A 16153-nucleotide genomic window follows, 5' to 3' on the forward strand; every position below is an offset into this window, starting at 1 on the left:
TTTTATTTTTTCCATAGCTTTCCAGATAGTTTTTGACTCGGGACTTAAATATATAATCAGTATGATCAAATATGTTCTTTTGTATGAAATATTGGCATTTAGTTACAAATTCTAGTTTATGATCAGAGAAATCATTTGTAAAAATATTTAAGATAGGCTTAAAATATACAAGTCACTCAATAGATTTAGGATGTAAATACAAATATTAGCGTTACCTAAAAATAAATTTATAATGGTAACTTGAAGATGGCAAGCAATGGTGATTTTTCATTGAGATACAGAAATGTGATATGCTTGTAATATACTCTGTAATTTATAAATATTCAATTGGATAATTATTTTATGTATTTGCTTAAACTGATTGTAGAGCAACTGATACCTCTTTAGGACTTAAGATAGAATGAAAGACAGAATGAAAAGTACCAATACCTGATATATATTTTTAAAGAAAAAACTCCATTTTTTGTCATCATTTGCTAAACTGTGAAACTTGTCAATATGGAACTTTAGAGACCATTTGATGGTCTTTCTCATGCTCTCCTGTGCTTTTAATGCCTTGAAATTTTTGTGTACTTATAATATTAAGAGAATCAAACAGAAATACACAAATATGTATATTTCCTCTAACTTAGATCTTTAAAGCTTAGAGAATTAACCCTACATAACAGTTACAAAATCACTTCCCTCCTCTATTTTATTTTGGAGGGTAATTTCACAAACACCAAAGGAACATTTCCATAGCATACCTGCACACCCTGGCTGAGATGACAGCAGACTTCAGAGATTCTACTTGAACCGAGTGACTCTTTCCTCTACAATGAAAATCTTAGCCAATTCGGTAGATCAGGCTGTTGGTTCTACATTTTGAAGATTTTTCAGACCTCCTCGTAAAAAGATTTGGCACAGTGGTAAAGTTAAGTGGTAGGGCAAAAATACTCCACATATAAAAGCAAGTGAGTTTTTAAAGAATAGACAACAAACTCTATGAGAAATTACTTCTTAACTATTCACATGAAAAGTAAACTTAGCTCTTGTTAATATTTCCGTAGAAATATACATTTTAATTAAGTCAAATAAACAAAGGAAAAAAATCCCTGAAAGTAGGCACAGTCATTTATCTATATACTCACAAATATATTGCTCTTTTCTGGTCATCAGTATTTTTTTTCTTGCTTTATTTGCTTCATTTCCTTTAACTTTAAGCCCCCTTATTCCCAGAGAGGTTTTCTATCTAAGACTAAGCTGATTCTCTGCTCACTTATCAGTGGATTCCCTTCAGCAGGGTTATTCTTTGGAGTTATGTCCTCATCCCTAATCTGTCTCCCTCAGCTAGAGCACTCGGTCTTGTGCTGCCCCATCACTGCCCTAAGGCATGTAGACAGAGGGCTCCTGCTCTGCCCAGTCTGTTCACTGAGCTCCCTTTGAAACTGGTAAGGAGGGAGGTCTATGGAGGGTGGGGATAGATGCACTGGGTGACTATTTGAAACCAGTGTAATTTGTAAATTCGCCATAAACTTTTAAGTGAGAGTTGGGCTGGGTGGTTTCCAGGCTTCACATGCTTTCAGATATCAAAGGGAAAGTGGAAGGTTTCATTTTATTTTACAGGGCTTTAATATGAAAGGTTGTTTTTTTTTTTCCCCCTGAATTTTACCAAGATTTCAGTAATTGATCTATAGAATTCAAAGATATTAAAATACGATAACATTGCCATGTTGCATACTTATATGTATGTGTATAAACAGGCACACACACAGACACACACACACACATAATCACACTTATCGAGTAATAGTACTTAATACCACCTGAGTGTTAATTTAAGTTTGGAGCAAATAAAATGTACATCACCTAGGAGAGGGTACCTCTATCTGAACATGAATAGGGAATCACTGTCCTGTAATTGATACTTTTCGTTCACTATGAAAGTTTTTCCGCAGTTGGCATAGAAAAAGGCACATTTCATTTTGTCAAACCCAAAACATACTTCCTAACTGCCTTTGTGTGAAAGCTAACACGACATGTCAAAAATAAGAGCATAGTCCTCACTATACATTGAGCTGGTGAAAGTTAGGAACAGTTTGGCAAAGTTAATTTTTGTATAATTTTCCTTTCATTCACATTCATACCAGGTAGACTCTGTCAAATACCTATAGTAAAGAAGAACTTGCTCATGCATGCAGAACAAAATAAAATAAGATTAAAAGCTCCAGGAAATCAGCCTACTTCAAAAAACCATTAAAGTGTGCCTATCCCTCAAGCTTTACAAATGTGTTAATTGTCGTGTTTCAGTCATGTAAATATGTTTCAGCATAAAGTAACCAAGATTTCCTGTTATAGAAGCGCTGCGATCTGGGGGTGTTGGGGGGAGGGGGACGAAGGAGGACTAAATAACACACTGTAATGAAACCTGCCTTTGGGCAGCACATGCTTCAGTTCTGAATGCCCAGAAATACTTTGCAGACGCTCTAGGCTGCCTAGCAATGGGGATTTCTAATTCTGGCTAGCTTGACAAAGTAAATACAACTATTGAACATAAGGCAGCTCCTAATAAAAAACAACAATTCCCCCTTGTAAACACCTACATTTGGCCCCATTAAAAATTCTTTCTTCATCCCCAGGAACTCGCAGACCCCGCAATGTGGGGGTCTCAAAGTAACTCAAGAGTGGTCAGGAGATTTAATGCTGTCAGGATGGTTTACATTGCCATTTCCACCGGGCACTTTATACCCCATCTCGGGGCTTGGTGGAGCAATGTTCTGCATACACTGTAGGGCATTATCCAAGCAAACACATTGGCCATTATGCTCTCAGGACTCATTCATGGATAGCCAAAAAGAAATCAATATATTTTGTATATATGCTGCACTTATAGACAAAAAGTTAAAAATAAAAAAGATACAACTGCCTCATTTCCAAATGGAGTGTTCATCAAAGCTGCCAGTTTTGAAAGTTTTTTTAATGGACTGACATTAATATGATAACTTAAGCAATTCTCTGATTTCAGAATTCTTTCTGCTTGTTCACATCTTAGAATTCATCTGTTCCATAAACTATCAGTCAGACCTCTGCCAGTCCCTAAACTGAATAGCAGATCTGCCGTAGTTCTAAAAATCCCTGGGATTTAAGGATCCATCTTGAGTTTCCACACACAGAGTCAGAGGTTTCAGATGATAGGAAGGAGGAAACATTAGTTTGAATTCTAGTAGACAGAAACAAAGGTAATGTTACCTTTCGCCACCTCCAAAACAGTTCCCATATGCTTTAAAAGGAAACAGGGGATGAAAAGGAAATTCTCACATAATTAGTAGTTTGAATTTATTTCTAAAAGAAGTGTTGTTGTGGTGTTGTGGTTTTTTTTTTTTTTTTCAGACTCAACATTCAACTCTAAAATACTGTATGTTCTTAAAATATCTCACTACTAGGAAGCCACCTGAGGGCTAGTACCCAAAATGTTGCTCTGAACGTTTCCTCACTGCAGAGGGGCTTCCTGGGCAAAGCAGGCTTAAAGAGCCTATCAGAATGACTGTCTGTGCACAGAAAGTTCCCTGTCTCTTCCACTTACTGCCACAGAAGCAGTAGGCCCTAGAGCCCAAGCATCTCTCAGCTTGGCCCTGCTGAAGCTTAATTCAAATTCTACGCACTCTGGAGCTTATATGCTCTGGCCTGCATTGTGCGCTCCAGAGCCACACAAGCCTTGGGGTAAGCAGCAGTTGGAGACCAGTAAAAAGATTGCCAGAGTAAGAAGCCCTGTGCACAATGAAGGAAAGATGAATGGAAGGGAGTCAGTTGGGGAGAGTCTCATGGAGGCAGTGGGTCACAAGCTGTGGGTCACAGGGATGGCTGTGGCCATGTGTGACTTATCCGTCCCATATTCCCTTTACCCCAGGGAAGAAGCTAATGGGAGTGATTTCAAGCATTGCTACTGTCCAAGTTTAAGCAACCATTTAATTCACCTTATTCCGTTTATTACCTGGATGATTTTTTTTCAGTCCTACTCATGGTAGAGCATTAATGAGGATTAAAATGTGCCAAAGAACAAAGGACAAACCAAAAGGAAAGAAAAATTTACTGGTTTTTGTTTGGAAGGGAAAACCATTGTAAGCAAAGTTCTTCGGGAGTCATCTAGTTTGTTCTTTGTCGATCTATGAAATAAAAGAGGAAATTAACATGACTCCCCTTCATCTTAAATGTCTGAAAGTTCACGGACCTTGGGCCTGACACTTGGTGGTATTCTTTTTACAATATTTTCTAAAAGATTCTGGCTCACATTTGAAGAAGATTAAACTCAGCCAACCAGCCCCACAAACAGTACTGCCCGAGTTTCTCCTCCATGAACATTTCACACCGGGTCCATCCACTCCAGCTAGAAGCTGCCCGTCGCTTGGCGGGGGGTTGGGAACCACCACTCTCCTCAGGAGGAGGATGGGAGAAAGCAAACACTGTGGGTCACTTAGGAGATAGAATATTTCTTCTGAATCAGAAGATTACAACATCTAGAAAAGCCTGTGTATACTGCATTTTGGAAAATTCTATCTTTAATAGGATACTTTCTGTTTGCTACTGTTTTATATTATTAAAAATGTCTATGCATGGATTTATATGGATATGGGTGAGATAGCCCTTGTATTCAGAGAATTAAAAATTTACATCAGTCCTTTGCTACCCTTCACTCTAAGAAGTCCAAGTCACTTACAAACCCTACACAATCTGATACCTCCCTACCAAGCCAAATTTCTCATAGCCACTCCCTTGTTTGTTGACTGCTCCAGAAAGCTGACTTTTTTCCTGTCCTTCAAACATACCAAGATTATTCTTGCCCTAACGCTTTGCATTTGATGATCTTTGCCTGGAAAGTTCTTTTTCCAGGTCTTCAGAGGTCCCTTCTCAAATTGAAAATCTTACCTCAACTGTACTCTCCAGAAAGACTTTTACCAAATAAGGTGGTACCACCCCAGCCAATATCATATTGTCATGTTTTATTTCCTTAAAAGCATCTCTCACTATCTGAATTATCTTTGATTGCTTTCCTATATGTTAGCTATCTCTCCTTGAGTCATGTAAATGTCTGTGGGTCACAAGCTGTGGGTCCCTTTCTGAAGTCATAAGTTCTTTGAAAGCGGGGATCTTGCCAGTCTTGTTCATTGTTTTATCTCTAGTACTTAGAAAAGTTCTAGCACGTAGAATAATGAATAAGAATGTGACTTTGAAGCCAGGCTGCCTGAGTTCAAATACCATTCCAGTATCCTGAAGTTGCAACATCAGTACTCTCTTTACATTTGGTCATGTGATCCACAACTAGCTGAAAGGAAAGCATGGAAGTGGAGTTTTTATTCAGGGTGGCCGCCTATTCAAAAGCTCTTCCACCAAAGGGAAAAGGGAGAGTAGGTATTGGAGGATAATCATCAGTCTCTGTCATAGTCTACAACCCATGGAACTCAAATATCCATGCAGTCTTCTTCCCACACACCTATGACTCTCCACGGGTGAGTGGAGAATCTTGCTGGTAGAAACCAGGAATTCTCTGCCCTCCCTGTGGAGGACTTCAACCCAGTTTGTAGTCCCCAGTTCTGTTCTCTGGAAGTAACTCCCTTATCCTCTGTATCCTTTTAGGAAGTTATTCCTTATCCATTATCATTCATGGCTACATGAAGTCACCATCAGAGAGAATGCTTTTAGGGGGCTGCACAGTTTTGATAGGTCAGGTTTGGGGACCTAAGATTATTTTAGGGGTTGGATAATCCTAGACTTTAGACCAGGCTTGTGGTTTCTTTGGCAGGACAATCCCATCAAGACTCTAGAAGGTTCCCAATCTGTTCACTTCCCTTCAGTCCCACATGCGAGTAATCACAGCCAAAGAGTTGTCTGGACATAGTTCTAGGATCCAACTGTAGGAAGCCCCTGCCATCGAATTCCATGGAATTATTTTACGGACAGGAGAGAGTTTATCCCAGGGAACTAGGGAGCTAGCGAAATAATTGGAAGGGCTAAAGAACAGTGCCTCCAAACTGGCCTTTGGGGACACTGCTGCTGCCTCAGTCAGCAAAGTGAGGAGTTGGAAGGCCACCACTAGGGCTGTTAACTGGAAGTGCACCCCTCTATGTCTGTGATCTTGGGCATGATAAGTTCTCACTATGACCCCCTACGAAGTGAGTAACTGGGCCCTGAAACACTGGTCTGGCCTCCACTTCTGCACCTGCCTCTCAGCTCCCATGGAGCCATCGACCGGTCACTGCGATACTGATGCAAAGAAAGCAAGGTCCCCACAGTAGTCCTTGCCGACCGCAGGACTCAGCAGCGGGAAGACAGCTGCTGCTTCTCTCCCACCCACTGACTCAAGTGCCAATGCATCTAACCCGACAGGTCTAAGTCCCACCTCGCCCTCCTCCAGAGGTTGGAATGGCTACATGCCCACTGCAACTATTAACCTTTGAAGTCTTAAGCCTTTTCCGGCCTCTCTGTTCTACCCACATCCCTCTCACCTTGTTAGTAACTAGCTTGACTCCATCTAAAACAGTCAACTTGAGGGGCGCCTGGTTGGCGCAGTTGATTAAGCATCTGTCTTCAGCCCAGGTCGTGGTCTCGGGGTCCTGGAATCGAGCCCTGCATCAGGCTCCCTCCTTAGAGGGGAATTTGCTTCTCCCTCTCCCTCTTCCTGTGCCCTCACTTGTGCTCACCCACTCTCTCATACTTTCTCTCTATCTCAAATAAATAAAATATTTAAAAATACTAAATAATATAATCAACTTGAGAGGGAAGGCAGTACCTACCTTTCATGTGGCTTTCATCTCCGAGCTGGCTCCCATTTTGTAGCCAGCCCTTTAATGAGGGCATTTCACCAACACTGAGGGGCACGGCCATCTGTGAAGGCTGCCTGCTTCCCCGTGCAAGGCAGAAATAGTTGGGTTTCTCCAGTCCTCTGAGGCCCCCAAATTACCAAGCCTTCCCTCAGTCTAGACTCTCAGCTACAGGCAGAGCACCTCCTTTAAGAGGCATGGTCCCTTCTAACCCTTCTTCCAAATTCCCTAGCTCTGCTCTAAGTTCCTTTCTCTTTTACAAATAACTTTGCTGAAAGTGGCAAGAAGCAGCTAACACAACAATACCCTGAATTTCTCCAGCGCTTCTGGAGCCACTGATCAGGAGGTATATGGTGTGCCTCCCAAGTTACCACAATCGTAACAGGGGTCACCAGCCTTCCGGGCTGCAGTCTGACCTCACCGCCTACTTTCCAGCCACTAAGCCATTTAAATCCCAGAACTTAAGCACTCTGTTTTTCAGGTACCAAATTCTGCTTAACCAGGACACCGGTTAGGCTGTTAATGCAGAACTCCAAAAATACAGTGGCTTCAGTAACGGAGAAGTTCACATATGTCACACTTTAAAGCCCAAGTTAGTAACCCAGGGTCTTTGGGTGGCCAGATGGTATCGGGAAACCCTTGACTAACTTTCTCATTTTTTTTTTAATTTTTTATTTTTTATAAACATATATTTTTATCTCCCGGGGTACAGGTCTGTGAATCGCCAGGTTTACCCACTTCACAGCACTCACCATAGCACATACCCTCCCCAATGTCCATAACCCCACCCCCCTTCTCCCAACCCCCCTTCCCCCAGCAACCCTCAGTTTGTTTTGGGAGATTAAGAGTCACTTATGGTTTGTCTCCCTCCCAATCCCACCCTGTTTCATTTATTCTTCTCCTACCCCCTTAACACCCCATGTTGCATCTCCACTTCCTCCTATCAGGGAGATCATATGACAGTTGTCTTTCTCCACTTGTAACTTTCTCATTTTGCTATACACCTTCGGCACAGAGCTTCCAGCTACTGCTCCATAGTGGCTGTTTCAGCGTCCACCCTCAAGTCCACATTTCAGCAAGTGGGAAGAGGGGAGTGAGGCTTGCTGCTAACATCTGTGGAGCCTTGAGCCATAAGGCAGATAAAGGACCTCACAGTTATTATATGCCTAAACATTTTAAAGTTACCAAGCCAAGAAACCACAAAAAAATGCATTATCTTCCTTCCTTTGCAAATGCAACTTTCTGGAAGGTCAACTTTAAATTTAGGATATGGGTTCCAGTAGAGAACTTGGAGACATAGGGTGAACTGGCCTGCAGTCACTTCCTGTCTTTTCCCACTCCTGTCTCCCTTACCCACACAGGTCCATTTGCTTGAGGACACCCAGTCTCCAATCCAAACTCCATCCATATGCCACACAAACACAGTCCCTTGGCTACTCCCGTGACTCAGGGTGTGCATGGAGACAACGTGATCCTTCCTTGGGACACGAACATGGGGAAGAGACCTGCACAGACCTCGTAGCCATTTGGACAGGGAATTCTGAACTCTGAATACCAAGAGCATAGGCACATCTTCTTTGCCCGGGGATTCCTTACCCCATGAGGAAGGGTGGATCAAGGCCCACAATAGGGGGCCCTCGCCCAGGTGAGGGAAAGGGGAAGTGAAAGCGATCTCCCCTTCTTCGCAGACCTGACCCTAAACTTAACCATAGCACTTCTGCCCAAGATGAAGTGACCAGGACTGAGTCACTCAGCCTCATCTATCGGCAAGGGAAGTTGGGAAATGTGACCTTTATTCTGGGAGGCCGTGTGCCCCACTAATATCCAGAGATTCCTTTACTGACTGCAAAGGAAGAGAATAGATAGTGAGAGTAAGCTAGCAATCTCTGCCACAGACACATGCCTTTTCACAAATCACACTTTTGTTTAGACAAGTGAGTTCTTCACAATCTGCTTTCAGAGAGGTGAGTTTGGAGGCAAGACAATACTGTCAGATATAATTGACGGTCAAAATAATTGCACACCTGAGCATTTTTCAATGGGCAGCCAGTATGCAATATGCCAGCTCTGAAATTTTGTCTAATTTTCAGATCAATCAGGAAGAACCAAATGAATTGTTTTCGATTCAAAGGATATAGTATAATTATGACATTCAATAAAACAATTTTAATCTTAAACCCTGAGAGTGAATGGCATTTTAAACAAAAACTAAAACTTAAAACCTGACCGTGTTTGGCAGAATTTTTTCCAGAAATACTCAGCCACTACCAGATGCACACTTACCAAATGCAAAAAGAGCAAAAATTGGTTCTGGCATTGTTTCTCCTGGCCTACTCATATAGGAGAGTAACACAAAACTCACCAAAAATTAGGTGGATGCAGCTTCCACTTTGCAAAATTTTAACCAGATATAATTGCAACGTAACATTACATCGTCATAATGTAATAATGATGGAATAAGTGTATCGAGTAAATATCATTACGTAAGAGCACATGACAATGATTTATCTTGTAAATTGAAACAACACGCTGAAATCTTGTGAAGCGGGGCCCTTGGGTGGCTCAGTCGGCTAAGCATCTGCCCTCGACTCGGGTCATGATCCCAGGGTCCTGGATCGAGCACCACGTCGGGCTCCCTGCTCACGGGGAGCCTGCTTCTCCCTCTCCTCCCCACTTGTGCTCTCTTTCTCAAATAAATAAGGAAAATCTTTGAAGAAATAAATAAGTAAGTAAAATGAAAAAGAAAATCTTGTGAAGAAATAATAGCAACAGCGTGACGATGGATATACCAGGTCTGCTGCTTCGGTCTCCTTCCCTCTGCCCTCCATCCTGTGCCAACGGAAGGAAGCCGGGCTTTCCAGTAAAGAAAGGGAAATACCTCGTTTTATGTGCAGAGCAAGAGAGATTCTGGTCACTGCCTGCTCCCCCGCCACCCCGCCCCGCCCCCTGAGCTCATGGAGGCATCAGGTGTTCATTTCCTTGGTCAGAAAACAAGAATGGAGCCCCAGACAGTCATCGGCGGCTTGCACTCTGAGGGAACGCTCTGGCTCGTGATCGTATTGCTACGGCCCTTCTGGAAACTATAGCTGACTGCTGGTTGTCTCCCAATAGCCATTTGCTCCATCTTCCATAGGAATAGATTTGTTAAACATTTTCACACATTTCCCATTTCCCAGCCTCCCTTGTAGCCGACCAGGTGCAGCCATGTCTATAAATTCTGGACTTGAGTGGAAGTGATGTGTTCAGCTTCCAGACCTGGCCTTCTTGGCTCCTTCTTCCCACGGAGAGACGCCAAAACAGCAGCCTTGCAGCCAGAAGGGGAAGAAGCCCCTGTTGAGGATGGCAGGCCGGTCCTCACAGCTCAGAATTGCCTACTTCTGGACTCCAAAGTGGGAGAGAAATAAACTTCTCCTCTTTTGAAGCTATATATGGGAGGGAGCGGGAGTGTGTCTAGCCACTCAGCCTGAACTCAGGTTCATTCTGAGTACCTAGCAGTGCCTTATCACCAGAGTGTGGCTTCAGAAATCCCCAAGTCACCCTCCAGGTGAGGACACTGCCTGGCTCTTCAAAGAATCTGGAATGGAGTAAGATGGTGTGTCTTTGTTAATTTGTTTTTTCTCTTCGTCGTGTAAAGAGGGGGAAAGGCTTTTAAGACTCAAGTAGAGAAGCTTCATCCTCTGACCTGTCCTTTATTAGCTCTTTTGTCAGCAATGAAGACATGTGCAAAAGACAGATTTTTAAAACAAGCTGGACACCAGATTTCCTCAGCAGTACCTCCATGCCTATTTTCACAAGCCCAGAAGCGAGGCATCCAATGTGCGCCCCATTTTCGCTACTGCGTTCCTAAGTATGAGGGAAACGGTTTAGACTTTTTAAGTCTTCCCAGAAACCAGGACTCTGATCGCAGTTTCCTTTTGGGTTTCTTCACCAGGCTGCAGAAGAGGGCAATGTACACTCCGTGCTCGGACGCCAGCATAGTGACTGAGACCTGCTAAGTCTGATATTCTGTTATTGTTGCTTATAACTGTGTGTAGTTCATTACATTTATACAATTGTTTCCTTGCCTTAACCAGCTCACTTATTTTTATCTTGTTGAACCATATGTATTTTTATAAGCCATCCCAACTTTTTTGGAGCAAGAGGAGATACAAATAAATTACTGTACTACTTGCTACTTCAGAGAATACTTACACATCTCATTTGGTCCTGACAGCAGTCTCATGAAGAATCATCCCCGTGTGATTGATAGATGAGCAGACACTGAGACTCACACAGGGAAACTGACTTGTCCAAGAGTGACAGAAGGACGGATGTATCGAACTTTCACTGGCTGCCTCTGTTAAGTGACCAGGACAGAGTCCGTATATTCTAAGGTGTTTACAAGTTTTCATTTAAATTAGCTATGGGAGCACCTGGCTGGCCCAGTCGGTAGAGCATGAGTCTCTTCGATCTCAGGGTTCTAAGTTCGAGCCCCACACCAAGTGCAGAGATTGCTTAAAAATAAAATCTTGAATAAAAATAAAATAAAATGGCTGTGTTTCAAAGAACAGAAGAAGACTCTATTAGAAAGTATTTTGTAATATTAACACTGATTTCTGTGAATCTGATGAATGCAAAGTGTGACTGTTCAGGACATGTCAACATATAAAAAGGATTGAAACAACTCTCTCTTCTGGGAAAGGTTAAAATGTACTTCATCAAACAGAAAACAAACAGTGCCTGGTGGTTTGGTCTTGGCAAAATATGAAAAATGTAAATTGATTAAACTTACTTTAATGGGTATTTACCTGCAATTTGTCTCAAATCCAGGTGTAATCTAGATTCATTATCTTGCCCCTTCTGTCTAGGAGCTGTGAGTGCTGAGCACGGGGCTGGCAGGCTGGGAGAAAGGAATTAGGAAAGGAAACTGTGGAGCCAGGAAATCCAATCCCGTGTGTCTCTAGCACCCATTTAGTTGCTGACTCAAGAAGGAACAACATACAGACAGTGGCTAAGCCCAGCAAAGAGACAGTGATGTAGGCAGAGAGGGCAGAATCTCAAAGTCTGGCTGGGCTTGGTACCCGCACGGAGCTGCAGAGCGAAGCTCTCCTGCTGCTGTCGTTTTATTCTGACCCAGGGCTTCCTGGGTCCTGAGAGGGCCTTTTGGCAGGAGCTCCCATAATCTGCCGGAGTATTCTGGCAGCCCTGCTGTTTCCCACCTTGCAGCACCAGAGAAGAGGGACCCATTAATCCAGTGGGATCCCTGCAAATCGCCTAGGCCTCTGTGCAAAGGTGGGAGCAATCACGTCTTTCTCGAACCCCTTTGGCTACATAGAAGGCATCATTTTAGACAAGGCATGAATGGAAAAAAGAGGCAGCCAGCCAGATAGGCATCTCCTGCATTATTAGCAGCACAATCTCTTCCTCCCGGAATCCAGGAAAAAGAAAATCCAGTGAGAAAAATTTCCATTCAAGATCTAAGATATGTTTTGAGCCCTCGCCTCAGAACACCAGGTTTAAAATAAGGAAGAGGGAGACCTTGATTTGGTTTCCAAGGTTGAAAATGGTATTGTATTTTTTTAATAGTCTGATTTTTATTTAAACCATTACTCAGTGAAACCTCAAGGTCCAAAAGTTTATATATGTCCCCACAGCCTTGCAGCTTTAGTCGAAAGGAGGTCATATGCTATGCAGGGTATCTTCCTGCCTATTTTTTCACAAGACAGATCTGGGGTACAGCAGCATCTGAACATTTACATGTCAAGTGTGTAAATGCTTTGGAAGCCTCAAAGGAAAAGTTCCTGACACACCTGGCAAGCCTGGAACCTGATCTCTCCTTCCTCACTGCTCATACCGCACTGACATGGTGCACAGGGGGAGGCTGAGAAGGGAAGAAAACAAAAACCCACTGCTTGAGAATTTAGAGTACAGGATATGCCCATTCAAGTAACGATCAACAGAGCCGGCACATAGTTCCAGGAGCCAACCTTGGGCTTTCTCAAAGGACCTAAGTATGCAAACTGGCGTTCACCGTGTAGCATTTGGTGAGAAGCATTTAACCATATCAACCCAAATTTTTGTGCTTAGAAGTTACACAAGAATAATATTTGACTTTTCTTCAAACCCATTCAACCTGAAAGATTTCCAAGCATGTCACACATCACATTTAGCTACTTTTGCTGTGAAGGGCTTTCAGCCAACTGGCTCATGTTCATTGCCTGGAGAAGCAGAGGAAGAGAAATTTTTAGCAAATAGGTAAGCTCCTGAAATAAACTGTCATATGTTGGTTCCGAGTAACTCTACTAGTTTCCTCATTTAGATTATCGAAACAGTATGAACCTTCACCCGAATGCCTCTTAAAGATGTATCTGCTCCCCTGTTAAGCAAATCACCATTTCTCCATGTCAGAATCGATTCATTATTTAACACCTAGCCCATCTCCATGAAGTGTTCTCCTCCCCTTCCCCCACCCGATCTCGGCTTTGTCTCTCCTTTCCTGCAGGCATCACTTGGAGGGCCCGCTCTGATGGTTAGCACCAGTGCTTGTCTTACTCATGCTCCCGGAATGAGAAGTAATGGGGAAGGTGCTCTGTTCACCTTGCTTTGAATAGGTTCTAAATATTTGCTGAGTCAAATTGATTTCCTAAATAGCCTAATCACCATCTGACATAATCTTTATGAAGTCCCAACCAAAAATACACACACACACACACTTTTTTAATGGTGAATTTTCTTTAAGTTTCAGGTAACCTTCAGATCATGCATGTGTCCCAGTCATTAGCATTAACTACAGGATCTTAAAGAAACATTAAAGTTCAGACATATAATTAAATGTCTCTTTCCCTCCAGTTTCCTCACATGAACACAGAGAGTTAACACTGCAAAGACATTCATAGCCTTAGACTTTAGACTCATTCGTGTCTGTTAGATTCCTGAGCCTTTCATGCTTTCATTTCTGCCTGAAATCCTTGGGGGAGAGAGAGGGGGAGACCAGGCTATGAAGAAATGAAAGAGTTGTTTAAAACAAGGAAATAAGTATGTCTTTATTTGAGCTTTTTAAAAAATCATTCAAGAAATAGACATTTAGTTATTTAATATACGACAGATTGGGTGCTATGAATACAAAAGAGTATTACTACGCAGATATTACTGTATGGATATGACAGTGTTTTCTTGACCTTTCTGACATCTTTGCTGGTCATAGATCCATAATAGGGTCTTCCAGTCTAGGTATGTCTGTAGTAAAAACCAAGTACCTCAAACTGAAGGAAGAGTATTGTCATAAATTTCTTTAATGTTTTAAAATATTTTGATCCTTTTCACACAGCTTGTGTTTACATGGCACTAAAGAAGCCTGTTATCAGGAAAGAAACTCTCCAGAACATATGCTAATGGATCACAGTATTTTGACCCCCCCCCCCCCAAAAAAAAGGTTCTGTCTTTCTCATTTCCTCCCTCCCCATATTGTAAGGAGTTTTCCAAATGAAGGGTTTCAGTTAGGTTGTCTCCAGGTCAGTTCACTCTTGCAAGGTCTTGGCTAGTCATCAGTGGACACCCCCATCCTACCTCACCTACCATTAGCCTCCCACACCCACTCTGTGCCTCAACCAACAGACATGTTCCTTTGAGTTAGGATTTTTGTGAAAATTGTACAGGCTGGGGGCACTGGTTGTTAAAGGAATTTGATAGAGATCCTTTGGAAAAACAAAAAAGTTCTTTTGAAATGTGAATATTTCTCCCCGATTACAGGAACCGTTGTACAATTATGGTCAGTTCGTGCATCTGCTTGAATCAGCCTCTGTCTGCAGAAAAATGGTTAAGACAGGGGAGATGTTCAGAGCCACCCTTTACTTTTAAAAACATGACCAATGTCATGCATAGAAACAAACTTACCAAGACCTGAAACAGACGTCATAGCTGACTTATCTGAGGATATAAAAAATATTGATCCTTTGATTGGTATCTTTTTTTCATTATATCAACAGTTCCACAAAAATTGTAAGTTTCTAAAGAAAGTATTGCTTTGAAATAGAATCATCAGGTCAACTTAATAGACAAAGGGAAACAAACATTTGAAAAGCTACATTCAATTTAAAAATAGCATTTTGGAGCCCTGGCAAAAACAAAGCAAAGCCAACAAACAACCCCGCCGTTACTACAACAGTGTTCTTTTCCAAGTACGCCTTTATTTGTGCTTTTACGCATTTTCATTTTGACCAAAATGAGAGAAATTTTAATGTCTTTAGGTTTGGACTCTGGAAACGTTCCACTAAGATCCCTGGTCTGGTGTCTGTGATGGCTAGAATTTGTAAAACCTAGTAGGAAGAAGATGTGATTATATTGGGTCTCAGTCTGACTAACTGTTTTAGCAGGAATTTCATCTGCAAGACTAAATGCTGATCAACAGAGCATAATATTGTATTCTGAAGTGTGCTAGCTAAAGCAAAATTAATTTTTTTTCCTCTTCTTTCTTTCCTCCCGAAATCTTCTGCCACAGCGACTGCATTTGCCTCCAGACTTGTCAGACACAGTGAGCCGCTCAAGCAAACAGGATCTGGCAGGATCCTCCAAGCTTCTGGGCCCAGGCTGTGGCATGATGGCCGGAGGCAAGCAACACCTGGACTTCTAGCGATCCCTCCTTCGTCGTCGCATGCAGAATTATAGGACACCCTAATTATGATTGCTAATAGCTTCTGTAAATATTTTTCTTAACGATTTGACCCTCCCATCCTTGAAAAACAGTTAGGATTGCAAAATGAGGCCACCACTCTTCATTTTCCTTACCCAAATTTTTATGCAGAAAGAGTACAGCCAAACTACTTTCATTTTAAAATTTTGTTTTATGCTGTATTTAGAGAAAGCAGATAATTTTATTTTTAAATAAAATGTCAGAAACTCAAAATGCCTCACAGTGGTCATGAGTGTACGTGTGTTAAGGCACTTCGTTCATGGTTAAGTGCATATTACAACACATAGTGTAAAAAAATAGCGTGAAATTCATAACTGTATATAAAAAACATTTTCTCTTGATTTCTGAAAAAGTCACTTGCCACCAAAAAAGTACTAAGGCTTTTGTAAAATGAAAAACTCATTTGCTAATATGTGTGAAGACTATAATAAAATGAATTTGCATTTATGCATCCTGTTATTAAATTGATGAATACAAAATAATATTTGGGGATTAAGATTCCATTAAAGATCAGTAGTCTAACCATAGTAGTTAATAAAGAACCTGAGTGACAGAAAGCATAGAAAAAGAAGTTGATGGTCTTCTGTTTAGTAATCCTAAACAATCAAAGTCAGCACTATGAAATTACGTCAACAGACATAATTCAGGATTGAAATTCAAACTGACAGCTACATTAACGCTAAGGGAAAGC

At 41.8% G+C, this 16153-nt stretch overlaps 1 protein-coding gene and 1 long non-coding RNA gene across 4 annotated transcripts in view; one reads left to right on the plus strand and one right to left on the minus strand.

Annotated features, from left to right (window-relative positions):
• LOC309873370 overlaps positions 1–1357 on the minus strand; it is a 15381-nt gene extending 14024 nt beyond the window's left edge. Inside the window, exon 1 of one of the 2 annotated variants that reach the window (XR_014316315.1) lies at positions 1131–1357. This is a non-coding gene — a long non-coding RNA (uncharacterized lncRNA). Of the gene's footprint in view, positions 1–746; positions 920–1130 lie in introns of those variants that run through there. The other variant, XR_014316316.1, reaches the window with a different exon arrangement.
• ELP4 (elongator acetyltransferase complex subunit 4) overlaps positions 1–15909 on the plus strand; it is a 243826-nt gene extending 227917 nt beyond the window's left edge. The window contains exons 10-11 of one of the 2 annotated variants that reach the window (XR_014316313.1): positions 10726–13028; positions 15271–15358. Coding sequence is in view for 1 of the 2 variants with exons in the window: in XM_082748867.1 (XP_082604993.1) it covers positions 15271–15402 (132 nt within the window). In the remaining variant the exon portion in view is untranslated. Of the gene's footprint in view, positions 1–10725; positions 13029–15270 lie in introns of both variants that reach the window. The other variant, XM_082748867.1, reaches the window with a different exon arrangement.
• Positions 15910–16153: the final 244 nt, after the last annotated feature.

Source organism: Mustela nivalis (genome assembly GCF_964662115.1).
Source record: "Mustela nivalis genome assembly, chromosome: 9".
Taxonomy (NCBI): domain Eukaryota; kingdom Metazoa; phylum Chordata; class Mammalia; order Carnivora; family Mustelidae; genus Mustela; species Mustela nivalis.